The sequence below is a fragment of the Cottoperca gobio genome, chromosome 4 (genome assembly GCF_900634415.1).
Source record: "Cottoperca gobio chromosome 4, fCotGob3.1, whole genome shotgun sequence".
Lineage (NCBI taxonomy): Eukaryota > Metazoa > Chordata > Actinopteri > Perciformes > Bovichtidae > Cottoperca > Cottoperca gobio.
This window is the reverse complement of record NC_041358.1, coordinates 17,598,781-17,618,497: the sequence shown is the minus strand read 5'-3', so window position 1 is coordinate 17,618,497 and position 19,717 is coordinate 17,598,781. Positions and strand designations below refer to the sequence as shown.

At 40.4% G+C, this 19,717-nt stretch overlaps 1 protein-coding gene across 5 annotated transcripts in view; it reads left to right on the top strand.

Moving 5' to 3' along the window:
* The window catches only part of armc9 (armadillo repeat containing 9), a 33,301-nt gene extending 20,249 nt beyond the window's left edge, over positions 1–13,052 (top strand). For 3 of the 5 annotated variants that reach the window (XM_029429010.1, XM_029429009.1, XM_029429011.1), the window contains 10 exons: positions 303–379; positions 865–939; positions 1,405–1,495; positions 1,985–2,040; positions 2,842–2,940; positions 3,472–3,587; positions 4,199–4,368; positions 4,781–4,886; positions 8,177–8,370; positions 11,786–13,052. In XM_029429010.1, the coding sequence (XP_029284870.1) occupies positions 303–379; positions 865–939; positions 1,405–1,495; positions 1,985–2,040; positions 2,842–2,940; positions 3,472–3,587; positions 4,199–4,368; positions 4,781–4,886; positions 8,177–8,370; positions 11,786–11,808 (1,007 nt within the window). In that variant the 3' untranslated portion in view covers positions 11,809–13,052. Of the gene's footprint in view, positions 1–302; positions 380–864; positions 940–1,404; positions 1,496–1,984; positions 2,041–2,841; positions 2,941–3,471; positions 3,588–4,198; positions 4,369–4,780; positions 4,887–6,514; positions 6,686–8,176; positions 8,371–11,785 lie in introns of those variants that run through there. The other 2 variants (XM_029429012.1, XM_029429013.1) reach the window with 2 other exon arrangements.
* Positions 13,053–19,717: the final 6,665 nt, after the last annotated feature.

The window sequence follows — 19,717 nt, the reverse complement described above, 5'->3', positions numbered from 1 at the left end:
AACAAAGACACTCTCCCTCTTTCTCAGTACTTCCTTCAGTTTTTTTTTTTACTGTTATGCCACAGTAAAGCACTGCACTGATGTATCAGTTTTATTATCTTACACACAGAAAGATGAGAACATAATAATAATTGGACTGGAGGGAATCAATATTAATAAGTAAAATGTAGTTAGGATGATTTACTTTTGGGTTGTAAGACTGACGTGTGTGTGTTTGTGTGTGTGTGTGTGTGTGTGTGTGTGTGTGTGTGTGTGTGTGTGTGTGTGTGTGTGTGTGTCTGTGTGTGTGTGTGTTTGTACAGGAAAAAGGAAGTGTGCAGAGAACGCCAAGCATGTGCTAAAGGTTCTAACTGACCTCCTCGGACATGAGAACCATGAGGTGATGCACACATCCATCAACACTTACACATAGTGGACAACACACAGCGCTAGTTCACAGCGTTCACATAAATACATGAATTCACCACCAGGTGATCTGTTGGAATGTTAATACCTCTGTAACCCAAGTAGACACATCCAGGCTTGCCATACAAATAAGTTTATGATGCCTTCAAGAGTGTTGGCTTCCTTGATAAAAATGAGCTATGACTTTAGTTAAGTCTATAAAACTTTAACAACACCTCTTGTCTTCACACTGCTACCATTTCTTTTATCTTATTACCTACTATGACACACTGTTAAGTCTATAAAATGACGCTTGTATTTGAATCCATTGCATAAGCTTTGTTTCCTTTGTGTATGTGTATGTGTGTGTGTGTGTGTGTGATTGTCTGTGTGTGTGTGTGTGTGTGTGTGTGTGTGTGTGTGTGTGTGTGTGTGTGATTGTGTGTCTGTGTGTGTGTGTGTGTCACTTTGCTCTCTCAGATTCGACCGTATGTGAATGGAGCCCTGTACAGTATCCTGTGTATTCCCTCTGTGAGACAGGAAGCCAAAGAGATGGTGAGATAGCAGAAATGTCTTCACCTGCTTGGAGGAAACAGACGCAGTTTGTGTTTTTTGCTCTGCGTTTGTCTCTTCATGTCACCACGCAGCCTGTGTTTGGACGGGAAACAACAGGTGTTCACAGTAATGAGACACAGTCGCTGCACCCAGATACTGGGGAGCTAGTGGGTCGTATATGTGTCCGAAACGCAGGTTGGAAATGTAATTGGTCTGGGTCCATCCTTGATGCCTCAAACATCAATGATCATTAGTAACACAATCACAATACGTTGTAATCAACTTAGAATCAGCACTTTTTGACCCCCAGCCAATTGTTATAACAGCATGTGCTGCCATTGAATACTCAAGTCGCTGGTTTTGATTCTCAAGCTAAATAGAAAAATAGCCCTTGAGTTTGTCTTTCAGCTGTGAAGTTCTGTGCCTGCACTGGTGTGACATGTGTTTTCTCTCACGTGTGTGCAGAGTGTGGAGGAGATTCTTCGCTGCTACAGCAAAGAGGAGAACCCAGACCTCAACAGACAGATTAAGTTCATCATTAAACAGCTAAACTCAGGTTAGTGAAGTCAAATGTACCGTTCCAACGGATGTATTCTACTCTATGAATGTGTATGTGTACAGTATCTACTGCTGGTGTGTGTATATTTAAGAATCAAATACTGTGACAACTGAAAGTGACCTTGTGCTATTTTATGATAATGATTAGCTGGTGTAACTGTCAGTAGTCATGCACTGGTGGTTTCAAATCACTTGAGGAAGTGCTTTAAATAGCAGGACATTGAAGAACTACATGTATATATAAAGTTGAGTGGCTTTTGTAAATGTTTAATAATGTGTTAAATATTAGCAATAATCCGTTTTTTGAGAGAGTTGATGGTTTACTTGAATCAAAATCCTTAATGTCTTTATTTGATCAGTTAACCTACGATATGTGCCTTTTGGAATTATATTCCAGAGTGAAGCAGTGAGTGACTCCTGCTGCCGTTGTTTTATGGAAAATGTACTGGTTTGTTTAATCCTTATGTTCTGGCTGTGTTCTGCACAGCTGATGAGGAGGGGCCAGAGTCAGATGATGATGAAGAAGGGGAGGATGACAATGATGTAAGCCCATTATGTTTTACAACAACATATTATATACTCATCTACACATTAATACACAACTATAGGAATGTGTTAATAAAAACAGATAATACGAATAAGAATAAGAATAAGAATGGATGACAAACGAGGGTGAGAGAAAGCACGAGGAGAAATGAACACCTCATGTTTGACACCTTTCCCAAACTCACCATGACACCGGTATTGGGTGTTGTGTGTATGGAGGGAGGAGCGGGGGGGGGGGGGATCAGTAGGGTTGATCTTGGCAGATTGGATTCTGTGGGAAAGTAGGTTTTCAAGATAAAGTATGTGGTGGTAACTTAAAGTGGGAATGGCCAGAGTCTCCTAGGCGTGTGTGTATATGTATGTGTGTCTCCCTGTTCCCCTCATGGTCTCGTAAGAATTCCTCAAGTGTGAGTGCCCTTATTCCATTGCCTCTTATCTCACATGTGGTGTTTTTGTTGCTGCTATCCTTTAACCATAAGGTTAAACTGATATACTGTATGTTCCCCACTTGTGTAAGTGATTCCAACAAGTGTAGACTACACTGGTCTCTTGTTGGTACCGTGTGACTTGGTGCAAAGCATTGTATTATTTTTCAACCTAGTTCCTAGACTCACATCAATGTTATTTCAATTAAAGTTCATTTTAAACAGTAAATTAGGCACCACCAGACTAACCACCAGGGCAGTCAACACACCTCAGAGACTTTTATATGGGAGACTTCTCCTTAAAGTTTCAGAAACAAGGTTATGTTGTCAGCTGTTTGTTATTTGATTGCATACTGTCATTGTCTGGTGACAGGAAGATTTAATGGAGACAGACCTTGATATAGAGGAAGTTCTCCAACCACAGCCCAGGGAATTGTCGGGGGAGAGTCTGCTGACCACTGAGTACCTTGGCGTAAGAGCATAACACACACACACACACACTCACTAAACTCCTCACTATGCTCAAGCTATATAAACATGTTGTTGTTTGATTAGCAGACACGTAAACTACTCATATTAAGGCTGCTAGCTTTTGAATAAGTTTTTTGCGGACTGCGGACGAGCCAGCTGCACATTGCTTGTGTGTACGACACAGTTCCAGCTAGTTGAAGATGCCGCTGTTAAAGGTAACGAGAGAGAGAGAGAGAGAGAGAGAGAGAGAGAGAGAGAGAGAGAGAGAGAGAGAGAGAGAGAGAGAGAGAGAGAGAGAGAGAGAGAGAGAGAGAGAGAGAGAGAGAGAGAGAGAGACCTGGTTACACACTTGTCCCAGAGGTTCTTCTATTATTCACTGTCCATGGATGTGTCCTGAGCTTTGTTTCTGCATGACATCATCTCTACTGTCTCTGTCTCTGCTGTTTTTAGAGATGGAAACACGTTCGCAAATGAACGCAGATATAACATTAATTATATAAATTACTTTGTGTGTGTGTGTGTGTGTGTGTAGATTATGACCAACATGGCAAGAGTGAAGAGGAAGTCGACCCCTCTGCTGCCAGCAAGTGTTGATGAACCCCTCCAACGGCCAGTCACCCCAAGTTCTCATCGTAATGTCAACGCGGTGTAAGTTAAACACACACACACGGGCTGTGTCAGTTCACTCTTCAGCGGAGATGCTAATTCATAGTCTCTGTGGGTGTCATGTTGACAAGTGTGCATGAGTTTGTTTAGTTCAACATTGTACAGTAGGAAGTCGTGAAATGTGTAAAACACCACAGAAAACCATATTTGGATAAAGTCATGTGATGTCTGGCCTCTTTTCTCTTCGAGTGGATAGTTTTACAGAGCTCGTAGTCCAACCTGTAGGTCCTTTTGACAATGAACGCTGCCCCCTTTGTTCAACTACACAGATTCTGAAGATCTAATAAAACTAGTGCAGTCGGTTCGAAGCGAGAAAGGGTTCAAATACATTTTGCCATTATTCATCGCAAAGAGTCAGCAGGATGACACTGGAACTGGAGCCGCTTTGTACTACAAGGCAGATCATTGTCAATAAAAACTACACCTAATACACCTGACCTGACCTCAGAGATAAGGGAGCATCAACTCACAGCAAGTCATTGATACACTGTTTTTGTACAGCCAGTAAGATGTGATATATATCAAAGAAATGATACTGACGACTAAATATGAACATCCCGATGCAATTTCTGTGTTGTTTGTGTTTTGTGTAGGGACTATCGATCAGGCAGTGAGGGGGGTGAGGGCAGCAGGGACAGGGAATTCTCCTTTAGCAGACAGAAGAGCGAGGAAGGAAGTCTGCCTCCTTCTCGATACAGCTCCCGACCTCCAACGCGCTCCGGCAGTCGCCCCAGCACTGCTGACTCCCTACGTCACAGTATAGGTGGGTGGACCTTCCAAATGTCATTTACCAATACTTCAATACACGTTGATGGACACGTTACGGAAATGTGTTGGACAACTTCATTTCCCTTCCACGTGCTGCGCTTTATGTGGATTTATGTGAAGTCTTGCCCAGTGTCCTCTAGGCAAGGAAGCTCTCGCGACTTCCTCAGAAAGCATCCACCAAATGGCTCATGACCTATTTTAACTTTCCATGAAGCATACGTCAGCGGGGCATCGGGTTGTGCTCATGTGTTCCATAGTGACCTTAAATGTGCAACAGCTACTGCTGCATTGTTTTATTTAAGTTTTGAATAGAACATTTCAAAGCCAGATACCGGTAGTTTGGTTTAGTTCCAAAAGTAGTGTGATGAAGCTCTAATTCTCTCTGTCATATACAAAAACACACTCAGACTCCGAGTGCGGCCGGCTGTCCCAGGAGTCAGAGTTGGACGGGCCATATGAAGGGCGAGCCAGAAAAGGACGTTCCCAGGAGGAACATAATGGACACTCTGCCAGGTAAACTGACACACAAGTGTTAACTGCACACACACACGCATACACGCATACACACTTAATGAGGCTCTGTTGCTGCAGCCCAATGGCGGAAACAGCGAGAGTTGCTAAATTTGATATGGATTAATTTCACACCACAGACGACAGCTCGCCACCATGCGGGCTGTTCCATCAACATCCAAAACAATAATAACCGCGATATTTAAAAAATGAAGTGGTGAATAATACACTTATGATAATATTGTGTTGGCAGATGTTAGGCCTTAGTTGGCTTTGAACGATCCATTTGTGCATTAGAAGCAGTGCATTTCAGTTCAATTATCAGTTTGTTCTCTGGCTACCTCCAGATTACACGTAACATGAGATATAAAATACATTTACGGAAGTATTCTAGCTGCAGCATGCTTCAACGGGCATTGCAAATAGAATGAGGATCTGGAACACTGTGGCAAGAGAGGCATCGTCACTTCTGAGAAAAGTCCTCTCTTGACCGCAGGCTGGTTCAGTTACTGAAACAAGATGGATGATAGATTACGGTACAGGAGCGATATATATACAGCCCCTACTGAGAAGGGGCCTGTTGTAATTTCAGTGCATTTTCAGTTCACTGCTCAACAGAAGTGATATATATAATGTGTGTATATATATATATATGTATATGTATATGTATATGTATATATATATATATGTATATATATATATATATATATATATACATATACATATACATATGCATTTTCAGTTCACTGCTCAACAGAAGTGATATATATAATGTGTGTGTATATATATATATGTATATATATATGTATATGTATATATATATATATATATATATATATATATATATATATATATATATATATATATATGTATGTATGTATGTATGTATGTATGTATTGTATGTATGTATGTATGTATGTATGTATGTATGTATGTATGTATATATATATATGTATGTATGTATGTATGTATGTATGTATGTATGTATGTATGTATGTATGTATGTATGTATGTATGTATGTATGTATGTATGTATGTATGTATGTATGTATGTATGTATGTATGTATGTATGTATATATATATATATATATATATATATATATATATATATATATATATATATATATATATGTATGTATGTATGTATGTATGTATGTATGTATGTATGTATGTATGTATGTATGTATATATATATATATATGTATGTATATATATATAATACATACATACATACATACATACATACATACATACATACATACATACATACATATATAAATAATAAAACTGCAGTATTTGAATGACGAGCTTTCAGCTTGTAGGTGTTTTATGGTCAGTTTGTTTTGTAGCAACTACCATTAAAGAGAGCCAGAGTAAGGTCGTTAGGAAATTGTGCAATTAAGAAAAAACAGTGCGAGTCAGCTGAGGTTCCTGTGAGACTCTTGAGATGTGTGTCAGCGTATTTGTGTGTCTGTGGAGAGAGTTGGCAAGAGTGTTGTTCCACACCGATCGGTGACTCAGTGCTGCCAAGCTGGTCAGTGAGACTGTGACATGCGTTTAAACGAGCACTTCCCACAAAGAGACCCATTCAATCAAACCTCCCCTGCCTCTCCTCTTCTTCAAATCCCAGAGGAACTTGACTCCTGAATGCCGCCAAGAGCAATGATTCCCAGGAAGCCGCTTCAGTTATCCCTCCTCCCGTCCCCCCAGCACACGTACAGCACAGCAGCACCTCTACAATACAGACTTCAGTTGCCTCGTTTCACCCCAGTTTGGAGGCAAGTCTTTTATACTTAGAAGAGATTTAAGGACACAGTCATTGATATTAAGTTAAATAGTATCTTAGCAGCAAATTTCAAAAGAGAAGATATATATTTTGCCTTTGTTAATAGGTTAATGAATTCCCTTTTTTGAAAAGTTCTGCTTCAAACTCTTTAAGGAAACACAAATTTGTAGAACGTGTCAAGAGGCCACCACTTGCGTTTGTAACATCCAGATGATATCAGGGATGTTGGAGCCAATGTAACTACTGCGAGGAGAAACGAGAATGAGCTGAATGAAATCCATCCATCTATTATGGTATGGGATTGCTTCACAGGATGTAGGTCATTTGGCTCCGGTCTGATAAGGACACAAGCAGAGTGTGGGCCTTCACTGTGTGGCTGGAGGCAGGACAGTCATTTATTCTGATCCTGTTTCTCAGATTCACACAGACATGACTACAAATTGCCCTCTTTGTGGTTTCAGTAACACATAAGCAGATGTAACGTAGATGCAAAATATTAGTGTAAAAAAAGGATCCAGCTATGCAATTTAATTCATACTTTAGAGCATGTGTAGGTTGAACAAAAAGTTTTTTAAAAATATGCAGGTTTTCTTTTGCAAGCAGCACAACCACAGGTACAATCTTAAGCACTTGGCGCTTTCAAAGTGTGAAAGAAATACAACTAAAGATTGGTGACAAAAGCTGTGTTTATATAAGGATTTAGCAAAGATAAATACAAACAACGCTGCCTCTCACTTTAAAACAACTTATTAATGATATTCAATGTGTTTTATAGCATAAAAACCTGCAATTTCTAGGTTAAAAAATATCTGCACATCCCAAAAAACATAATATTGAGTTGAATTCTACACCTTAAGAATCTGCATGGTATGGATGACCGTCCTGATGGCTCTCCCCACCGGGTACCTTGGAAGTATCGATGAAATAGTCTGGCAGGCCGGCTATCGACTAAAACAAGTGATACGGATGCTATCAAGTGTCAAGGTCAAGAGGCTTGTGCAAGGTTGATGTTGTACTCTGGAAAGCCATGATTTCTGTGCTATCAAACCTTCTGTTAAATTAGATCTGTTCATGTCTCACAGCTACTTAGGAGCTATAATAAGAACTAACACAAAAAGAATCAAACCAAGGACAGTTTTTGTCGTGTCCCACAAGGCTGGCTTGGTCAATGTAGCCTCAGCATATGTTCCTGTTTGATTTTTGAGACTTTTCATAAGCCAATGTTGTTTAATTGTTTTCACAGAACCTTTTCTGTATTATGGTGTTTATTATTAGTAGTGCTTTGTTGTTTATTATCATTTATTACCACCACAAAGCAAAACTCATAATCTTCTTCTTCTTCTTCTTCTTCTTCTTCTTCTTCTTCTTCTTCTTCTTCTTCTTCTTCTTCTTCTTCTTCTTCTTCTTCTTCTTCTTCTTCTTCTTCTTCTTCTTCTTCTTCTTCTTCTTCTTCTTCTTCTTCTTCTTCTTCTTCTTCTTCTTCTTCTTCTTCTTCTTCTTCTTCAGTGTTGATTACGTCCCTCCATTTACAAGCCAGCCCAAGATTCCCCGTACACCTGACACAGCAGACAGCCAGAACAGCAGTGCTCACCGGGCTCGAGGCCCGGCTCTGGCACCCCTGTTTTCCCATTCTGAGCCGCAGCAGAGCAGTCGTCCAGGCTCCGCCAGCTCCACAGAAGGAGGGGGACGGCACAGTGGAAGTAAGCATATGCCCACCAGCCAGAGTTGGCAAATTGTGGCTTTTGTCTGATCGCTTTGATAACCAGCCATGATATTGGAGGTCCAGCGCTTTTCAGAATATCGAGTTGGCTTAGAAAGACTAAAGACTAAATGAGAAGCTTCTCTGTAACTGTTTGTCTTCGGTTGTCCTTTTGTAGGTATGGGTAATATTATTTCAAATCTTGCAAAACACAATATGACATTTTTGTATACTAATATTATGATCAAATACATTTGGAAATTTCACTGGCAAACCTTTGGCTAATCGTGGACATTAAACAACTGTTATTACAACCTCTGCACCTCGTAGCCTTAGATGGCCCTGAATTTATTTACTCTCTCATCAAGGTGATAGTTGGCACACATCCTCCAGCCATGACAAAATTCATGCGTAACAAAATGCGGGTATTGTAATTAGTAAGTATAGCTCCGGGCTGTGGATATATGTGATCACCTTTCTGGTTTCTGACATAAGCACATTACAGTTCTTCACATCAGTAGAGATAAACAGAGTCCAAGAGACGCCTCTTTGTGTTGATGAATCCTCAATATCTGCTTTTAAGTCTGAATACGAGCTGAAGTGTTCACACTTGAGCAAAGTGGGATTCCACCTGGTTTTAACGACATGTAAGCGGGGGATTAGTGGTTTAGGAAACCTGACATGACGAGGCATAAAGATAAAATGTTTCTGTGATTATCACAAAGTGTAATCGCATGTTATTTAGTACGGGACATGGCAAGGACGTTTTGTTGTGTTTGAATTGATTGTACAGATATTGTTCCTTTCCAAAGTTCCCATCTTGATTTCACAAATCTATAATCTTCTGAATTTCACTCATTTCAAATCTTGCAAAACAGAATATGATGTTTTTTTATACTAATATTATGATCAAATAAATGTGGAAATTTCACTGGCAAACTTTTGGCTAATCGTGGACATTAAACATGCATTGCCTGCAACAAGATGTTGACATGGAACAATAGTAAATGCCCTGTGATGGAGTTCACTAGAAGTTAGGGAGTACAACTGTCATCTGCCTATACAACTCTTACGTCTTCCTTACAAACAGGTTTTACCAGAACGGTCCACTCTAGTTGTTCAGAAAACAAAAGCGGACTTACAACAAAAGTGAGATTTACTGTAAAATAACAGTTCATGTTCCGGTCTCCACATCTTGAGTTACACAAAGGGATTCCAGCATGTTATAACACTCTAACTAGACTGCCATTGCGTTGTTTCGAGTATTTTGTATGCATTTGCCAGTGATGACACTCAATTATCAGTTGACAACAAGTAGTTTAAACATTTTAGACTTACATATTCCTTCACAGGCTATGAGTTTTTGAAGCAGAGATTTTGGACTTCTCTGACATATTTGAACATTGTGTTTTACTTGTGTACAGCTCTCCTTGTCTTTTTGTCTTCCTCCTTTACAGTCCTTCCAAACGGGAAAGCATGAGTCAGGAGAGTGTGATTCTATTGCTTTTACTTCCCTTCATTTCTTCCTTTTTTACTAATGACAAAAGAGCCACAAAGAGAGTCCTGGGACATACAGTACTATAGCTCTCACAAGCAGGGTGGTCAAATTCCCTTCAGATCGGGGAGCGGACAGCTTTGTGTCGGGCAAGCAGGTGCCGGATATGAATGTTTATGCCAACGGACTATGAATCTTGTTCAATCTAAAAGGAAAAAATAAAGCTTTGGATATTTGATGGGAATATTAATCTGGAATTACATTTTTGTTTGCAGTATATGACTGTTAGATGACATAAAAGTAGGACATTAGTCTTTTCCAGCCCTTCCCTTAAGGCACATCATGTTTTGCTGTCAACTTCACATTTTAAACATAAAACTTGAGTCACTGCAGGGAAGATGGCCTGACCCAGTTACTCTGGTGCTCTTAGTTGGTTGATAACATCTCTTCATGCTCTCTTGCATCTTAAATTGATGATCGAGTACCTCCGGCTCTTATGCCTGGTGGTCTTACCATAAAGCCTGTAATAGGGCTTAATGGTTAGTCCAAACCACCACGTGTGTGTGTGTGTGTGCGTGTGCGTGCGTGTGTGTGTGTGTGTGTGTGTGTTGTACTTATGAGGTCTGGCAAGTGTCAGACATCTATTGACTATCATAAGGAAGTCTTAAAGATTGCTCCACTTAAAAGGGGGAATAAGCAGGCACACATGACATGGCAAATAAAAAAGGTCGCTTTTATTGGTATGTTCCCTTCTAACTCCCTGCTAGTTGTTTTTAACCACTATATTGTGTGGTGTATTTTCACTTGAATCAACTCTGTCAGGTGTTGTTATGCCTGATGTTTGCTGCTTGGTGGAGTCTGGCTGCAGAGACACCAACCACACGCTGAGACTAGATCCCCTTTAGGCCCAATTTTGTCAAACACATCCTTTGTGACTGCCAGAGACGATCCTTTGGCTGAGGAGAGATGGAGGAGTCGTTTTTTGTAGCCGACCACCCACTCAGCCAGCACTAACAAAGACTGCCTCGTCATGTTGAGAGGATGGGAAAGAAACGGCATTATCCAACCTAAGCCATGTTGACTTCACGTGACGACAGATTCCTGTTATGTTGCAAGCTAGAGAAAGTGTAGGAAGTGCAGCAGTATCTCTGACCCCGGATGATAAATATGAATTAGATTTTATTTTTCTCACAAGTAAGTAGGAAAGAATATAGCAGAACCAACATCTTTACCTTTTCAGAAGTAGGTACTGGGATTTGAAGTTGTATCAAGATGATAACAAATGACCAAAATGTCTCAGCTAAACGTAAAACTGGTTAACATACAGTTAGTTTGGGGAAAACCTCCCTGCCACATTAAAACTACTGAAAGGAACTGAAAAGATTTGGTTTTACATTCTGTAAAACCGCTAGTAATGGTGGCTGCTGTAATTTAAAAGTCATCGTCCACTCAAAAATGCATTTTGTTACCTCCGCCAAGGAGGTTTATGTTTTCGGTTTGGTGTGTTTGTTCGTCAGCAGGATTACTGGAAAACTACGGGCCTGATTTTCATGGAATCTGGTGGAAGGGTGTAGCATTGGCCAACGAAGAACCCATTACATGTTGGAGTGGATCCGAATCACGCGGCGGATACACTAATTATTTTCCACTTTTGCCAACATTACGGGATAGGGCATCTGGCCTTCTAGTTTATTATTGCCTCACTTCTATGTGTAAGCGTCACTGTGCTAATGATGTATGTGCATGTGTGTGTTTGGCACCGGAAGGCACTTTTAGCATTCATCTGCTTAAGAAGGGATAAAAAACACATCAGACATAAATAATTATTCCAAGCAAATTATTTTTTATAAATGTTAAAACATGTCAGGAAAAATCGTCTCTTCTTCTCAAACCCCACTCCCTTTTCTCTCTCCTCCTTTAGGCAGCCATTCAAAGGGGATGTGAAGAGGGAGCTGTCACCATGGAGTAGCATTATCTCCCCGGGAACATCAGGCTTCCTGTAACTTCATCCCCCCCACCCCCCCCCCCCCCCAGGTTGTGATCAGGGTCAGGGCAACATAGATGGCCGAGGATCAGCAGCAGCAGGAAGAGGGACTTGAACAATGTGAAGGATTGTGGCTCTCCATTTTCTTTTTTTCTTCCCCCCCCTCTTTCGGCTTCAGCAGAGACTGTAACATAATATAGACAATAACCACAATCCCCAGCCGTCCAACCCTCTGCACCTCGTAGCCTTAGATGGCCCTGAATTTATTTACTCTCTCATCAAGGTGATAGTTGGCACACATCCTCCAGCCATGACAAAATTCATGTGTAACAAAATGCGGGTATTGTAATTAGTAAGTATAGCTCCGGGCTGTGGATATATGTGATCACCTTTCTGGTTTCTGACATAAGCACATTACAGTTCTTCACATCAGTAGAGATAAACAGAGTCCAAGAGACGCCTCTTTGTGTTGATGAATCCTCAATATCTGCTTTTAAATCTGAATACGAGCTGAAGTGTTCACACTTGAGCAAAGTGGGATTCCACCTGCTTTTAACGACATGTAAGCGGGGGATTAGTGGTTTAGGAAACCTGACATGACGAGGCATAAAGATAAAATGTTTCTGTGATTGTCACAAAGTGTAATCGCATCTCATTTAGTACGGGACATGGCAAGGACGTTTTGTTGTGTTTGTGATTGTACAGATATTGTTCCTTTCCAAAGTTCCCATCTTGATTTCACAAATCTATAATCTTCTGAATTTCACTACGTACTGTATATATAGATTTGTTGACTGCGGTGGAAAATATCCGTCCACATAAATAAATAATTGTACCGGCTTTACTTCAAAATATAAGACATTATCTCATATCAGATAAGTTGCTGCTCTTATTTAACTTATGCTCCAGGAAATGTTTACAAGAAAGACACAGGTCTTGACATGAGTTGTCAGGCTAGTGCATGTTTTGTTTTTTTAAGTCTATATTTAGTGCTTATTGCTATTAACAAACAGTACCATCCATACAACAACTTGAATTGGTGTCTTAAATCCAGCATTGTACATTTGCGCTATTTTCCAGATGTGGGGATGTACAGTATATTTATGTTAACTGCTACATTGTTGTTGTAATGCATTTTGATAGTAATTGATACTTTTTAAGTGGTTTTAAATAAATGTGTGACTTTTCTAGTCTTAAAAATCTATATTCCTTGCCTCATTAACTGCAATGTTGAATTTCTCCATTTGATGATTCTTAGCTCTGTGCTGCATCCCGACTGGCAGCTGCTAACATCCGCAGCTCAGTCTTGAATCAAAAATCACCTCCCCTTACATAATTACTGCCAGCCAGTAGTTGACATATTGTGCTCACACAGTGTTGTGTGCTCTCCTTTGTGCTGCACTGAGCAAAGAAAAAACTCTTTGTGTTCAACTCATTAAGATGTCACACAGCAGAAAGATGTCTGCTCCTGTATTGTGTCGTACACTGAAAGCTGTGTTACGCTCGCTAACTCACCTGACAGTTGCACACTTACAAATGTTCCGGGGAAACGCTAAATTAAATGTCCCCATGTATAATTATCACTAGCATTCAAGATATACTCTAAGATTTGGTGTCATTCACATTACTACTGGATACTTAACGGTCTGTTTACTCCAGCTGTGTGTTACTTCATCTCATTGGCTGCTTTGACAGAAAGTGAACAAGGTTTAATTTGTCATGGGGCAACAGACAGGGCTCTGAGTTTGCGGATGACAGACACCCTTAACAGGTGACGAGGCTGGAGAAGTAGACTATACATCTGAAGTGTTTAAGGTGTTGTAAAGTGTTGGATTTGTGCACAGCATAAAATCAAACTGCTGTTCATTCTCAACACAGTTGCAAATGCAATGTAGATTAGGACCCGAGCGGAATAATCTGACTTTTACAGTACATTTGTACACAGTGTCACCAACCAGGATGTTCTGTGAAACGGCTAAAGTGCATCTGTGCTTCACTCTCTTCTAAAAACAGAACTGCTGGACTAGCACTGTTCGTCACACTCGCATTGACAAAGTGCATTCCTAATGATTCTGGCTGCTCGTCAAAACCGGACTTCAATTAGATATCCTGTTGTTTAGCAGGAAAACCATCTTCTGCCCTCATCTCTCAAAGTGAGCAGTTAAAGTGTTATTTGTCAAAAATAAAATAAAAAGGTGGTTGGAAAAGTTCCCAAATTGTTACACAGTCCAAAACAACAGGTCAAATAATTCCCCCTGTTCCATTGGCTTGGTGAGGTACCACTCAACAACAATTGCCTTTTCCCCAGGTGTGTTGAATCAGCTGCTAATTACGAGTTGGACCCGCCCCTTTATATGTGGCATCAGTGCTGACTATCCAATAGGCCTTTTACATGGCAGACATGTCACACAGTAGGATATGCACAGGTGTAAACAACGAATAATAAACAGCTGACCTGGTAGAGAGTGAGCCCCATGTATTAAGGCTGAGTCTTTACTGTACCCAAAAATACTTGTTGACAGCTAGCCAGTTGGAAAATCACTTACCGCACAGATCTTTCATCAACTTCCCTCTGATACGCAAATGCTACAGGATTGATATCACTAGTTTTAGCTGCTACTTACTCTCACATGCGGTCCCCCGAGGCATGACATATTCAACAATTAATATTGTGGACGCTGCCAGTGAGCAGCAGCACAATGCAAGGAAACAGGCCGCACATGACAGACTGACGCACTTGTAGCCAGGTGGCTGCGTAACCCTGAGCTCGGGCCACGTCGGTGCTCTCCAACTGTAACGGCGACAGAAAGGAAGCTGCTGCTTTCTATCAAAACAAACATGTGGATAAAGGCTAGAGATGGGGCTTACAGATATGGAAATATTTGCAAACAGTCACCATGGTTTTTTTTTTATCACACTGAAGGGATTCAGATTTGTTTCATGACCCTCTGGGCCTTTACAGCACGGAGTGCAAGAAATCTGTCTGTGTATCTGATTTAGTATTACAGTTTTAAAAGGCTGTATCAAGACAAGTTGTAAAGCTATTGTATTGTCTGTCAGGCACGGTTATTAAGGCAAAGTGGGCGACTGTCCCAGAGTCCAAGGGCCCTTAAAGCTCCCACGCTAACTGAAACTGAAAGTTGACATAATAAAGGCCTTATTACCTCATCTTGAAGAAGGCTCCTGTCAAAATCTATTTTTAAGACCTTCATTATTTCAGTATTGTACTCAATACGCAACAAATCTAGCATGAAAGAAATGTACAAATTGCAATATGAGTAGCAGGGACAGGGGCTTAATTGGGACATCCTTGCAGGTTAAAGCGACCTATCGAGGAACACAATGAAGATTTCCATGTCGCTTTGATTATTTAGAGAAAATTAAGCTTTTTAGAACCTGGGTCTATGTTTGTTTTCCGTCACTCCCATGGGTCTTTATAACAAATGACTCACTTATTTAACAATTAAGACCTGAGGAAGCAACTGTCCACAACACAGCTTTACAACAGAGCCCATTAGAATTAGCATCATGTGCCATCAGACAAACAAATGCCACATTTACCCATGTTACATTTCAAAGTGCTGTCAAAAAGTGGATTCAGATTTGCATTTGTGTCCAACTATCAGCAAATACAATGGGACAAAGTTCAACCAGTAAACAGTTTTTATATTTGTAACAGCAAGAATGTGTAATACTTTGACCTTCACCATTGACTTTACTTGTCAAAAAGTGGTTAAATTGATATAGTTAACCTGGAGAATGTATTTAGCATTTTCTTCAAAGCTATGTTGAGTGGACTCACCGCATCCTTGTATCTCTACAATTAATCTGGTGAGAAAATGTAATCATAAAAGTGGGAAAGATGGCAAAAACTACAAAAAATTGTGATTTCTTCTTGTAGACTTCCCAAAAAAATCTAATCTCCAAAAACAGGAGCATCCTCTACTGAACAGCTCTAACTGTCATCAGGATCACCGTCACCCCTTTGAGATTTGTTTATCAGTAGACAGCCATATGCTTTACTGATAAAAGGTGACGCCAACTAAGAAGAGACAGCGTTTCAGTGTCTCTGTCTACTGAACCTCCTGATTGCTCCTGACCTGTCCTTTGGAAACGGATAGATAGAAGTGACCCCCACAAATGCTGTTTTGTCGTAAACACTTGAAGCTTTCCTTTTAGGCTCATTAAAAAAACATCACTACATATCGACAGATACCATTATTGTCCAAGCTTAGGATATTTTTTTAAAACATAGTATTGTTAAAAGGTTAAAGAGGCCACCCATCAAACAGACCGAAGCTAAAGCGTATTTGGAATTCACCTTTTACATTTTTGACCTTCTCAGGAATGTCCTCACAAACTATCCATTAACCTTTAGCATGAATGCACCTACACTTTTTCTGTGTGTACACTAGAGCAAATCCAAACTGGGGGTTAGCATGTTTTGTGGGACACAGGAATAAAAAAGATTAATCACTGTCACAGCTGCATCAGTTTAACGAGTTTTTCTCTGGGCTCATCTGTGGACGACACCGACACGATTCTGGAATTGAGCTTGGCAGTTCTTTAAATGGAAAACAACAGTAATATAATCTCAGCTCCAGGCTCACCCATTTGCGTTTGACCGTATCACGTGGCCTTTATCAGCAGATGGAGATAGCCCATTTGTCACAGAACTGTAGATGTAGAAAATGTCCACTATTCTTAACACTTTTATGACTTCTGCGTTGGCTTAAAAGTCCTATAGGAAAGCTCAGGGTAGAGGAGGGTAAGTTAACCAGCTGCATATCTGACAAAACACCCAGTTAGTCTTCATCCTTGAACTCTTTTCTTTTTTTCTCATGTGTGAATTGGACTCATTGTGGAAAAACCCACGACAATTGCAGCTCTCACCAACAGTCAAGTACCATGTGCGTGTTTTCCGTCCTCTGGCATCAGGGGGCAGTAATGAGCCCATTAAGGTTTAGCACATCACGATGAGGCGAAGACGTCGCCACACTAGGGGTAAGGCTTCAGTAGTTTATACTTGACCTTGAAAACAGCAGTTGGCAAAACAACCTCTGCTGATAAGGACCACGAGATATGTTCAAATGCTCCGCCAAAAGCATGTAAGTGGACCTTAAGTTTTGATCGTTTCACTCAGTTTCTCAAATTGTTTTGATGCAGCAAGATGCCAATCACACTAGTGAACACATCACGTCTCCCAAAATAACATAATGTGAATCATTAATATCAATCTTGTGACTTAAAAAAATACATAATAAGTAAGTAAGTAAGTAAGTAAGTAAGTAAATAAGTTTTTTTAAAAACACTAACTTAACAGGAAGTCTTTTCAGCACTACCAAAGCCTTGCCAGGAACTTAAGTCATCACCATCAAGGCATGAAAAAATGAGACTTTTGAGTGATAAGGAATTCTTCAGATTGTCCTTTGTAGCTGGGTGCTGGTGATCTTATTAGACTGTTTACCAAACCCATAGGGGCCTCTGGATGATGAGAGAGGGGGCAGGTGTTTACTTAAAGCCACAGTTGACATAATATAGCCTGATCACATCACCTTTGTTCCATCAGCCTTTTCAAAGATGAACATCCTCAGTTGACGGCTGAGTGGAAAAGAGGGAGGAGGAAGATAAAGATCCCCTCAAGCCTTATTTTTCCTCAGCAGTAAATTCTGTCATGGTGACTGAGGAGTTAGCAGCCCGGGCCCCTCACTTATCCAATGGAGGAGGGACTGATGGACTTTCTGAGGCTCGTTCATCCCAGTCAGACACTTGACAAGAGTCGGACAGACCCAAAAGGTAATCCTACCCCTAGTCCCTCAGGTGTGTTAAACCCAACAAAGGATTAGCACAGGCTTCCTGTAAACCAGAAGTAGCGGCAATGTTTTCTTATAAACAGTCTATTTTTCTTACCCTAAGAGCAAATCCTCCAGCTCACCTCGACTTTCTCGTTCTCACACAAACCACGACAAAAGGTGAAAGGGAACATTTGAGAAGGAAACTATCACTGATGGAGTGACCTGGGGAGGGCCAAGGGTGTGTCAAATTGTGTCATTTCACCTGTTGAAAACAAAGATTTCTGCTATCACTTCCCAGCAGACAGGTAATTAATCGTGAGACTAAACGATTTCCTCAGAAAGGTCAACAATTCTATTCTATAGACTTCTGTAATCTGTATCTCTTATTATCTTAGTCTTGATCTTTCGACTTTTGTTTCAGGAACAATAAATTATTGTTCACCGATAAAACCATTTGAATGGATAACAGATGTTAGATATGCCGACAGTAGGCTTACTTGTGCACCTGGGGGTAAGGTCATATCTTAGGTTACACAATATTACCTTTATTGTGTTATTAGATTCATTTTTCAATCACATATCATTTTCACATCATAAAATCCCAGAAATAGGCCCTTTCACATACAAGCAGTCATTGTTAAGAAGTTTTGATATATGCAGCTTTGTGCAGAACATTAATTTTAAGTTCAAAATTAAAATCAATAAAATGTAGGTTACAAGGTCATATCCTTCACCGGACACGTTACAATGAGTCACCGTGCACTCAGGGCTAAGATTTCCTTATCGTCTAATGCCTCCGCTGCCTTTTCAGCCGAGGGAAAGATGAGGGACTGTGGTGTCCACCACCACTTCACTTCACTTGCAGAGCCTGAATCCACAGAGAGGAAAAAAAACTAAACGGGAAAAAACACCGGCAGCAGGCAACAGGATGCACATGGGCCTGAGAAGGATGGCTGGTTGGATCCAGGAAATGGAGAGAGAAGGAGAGGAAGGAGAGATTTTGGATCGCAGCTGTGTTCGGATTGAAAAATTCCTGTTTTGAAGCACAGAGAGACATTTTGTTGTTCTTTCCCCGGACCGTAAAGAGGGGGAAGAGCACAGTTTGCCACAGCAAGGGTTAAGTGCAGTTGTGGTGGTGACAGCTGTGCAATTAGTATTTGACCCATCATCAGTTCCTATCTTGTTTTCATGTCTGACAGACCATAAGAGTGAAAATCAAACATCAACACATTTGTTTTATGTCCAGATTCATATTCATTTACTCACACACTGTGGTACACACATGAAACAAACTACTTGGGTTATAAAGTATCTTCGGGATATATTTTTTTATTTTAGTTATCAGCTTTTGATTTCCAGTAAATGTCTGCAAGATGTGTGAGTCATGTTGCAGGAAAAAAGCCTGATCTTGTTTCCGACAGTCCCAGTACTACAACAGAAAAACGAGTCAAGTGACAGATCATTTTTATAGCCTGTCAAATATACGAAATCCTTATTTACACAATAGATGTGAAAGGTTAGGGAGCCAATAAAGACCCGTGGAGTTTGCTCCTTAACACCAGGACCTCTTTCTGACGTCAACAACATAACGAAAAGTCCAAATGGACAGAATAATATCACTAATAGTTGAGTAGATCATTGTGGCTCTGTTAGGTATTCAAGCGAACCCTGGAGGCCAAATGATTATACAAACCTAATACATTCATAATACCACTTCATCAAGCTTCCATTGTGCAAATATATAGAGAACTCGAACTTTGACACCACTTATTATTATGCCTGCTAAATATTTGTTTTAACGCTGCGTTCCTTTTGTGTCCATTTAATTGCACCGTTGCAAAATTGAGGGTAGAAAAACGAGTGGAAAATCCTTTACCTTGTATTGTTCTTAAATAAAACGTGTTCGCAAACTGTTCCCTACTTACTCACACATCTGAAAGACACAGAGCAACGCCTCACCTTTATGTTGACATGCTGCAAGGCTGATGAACTGATGAGAGGCAGGTGAGCAGAATTGGACAGGAGATGAGCCTCATCTCACACTCACACACACACACACACACACACACACACA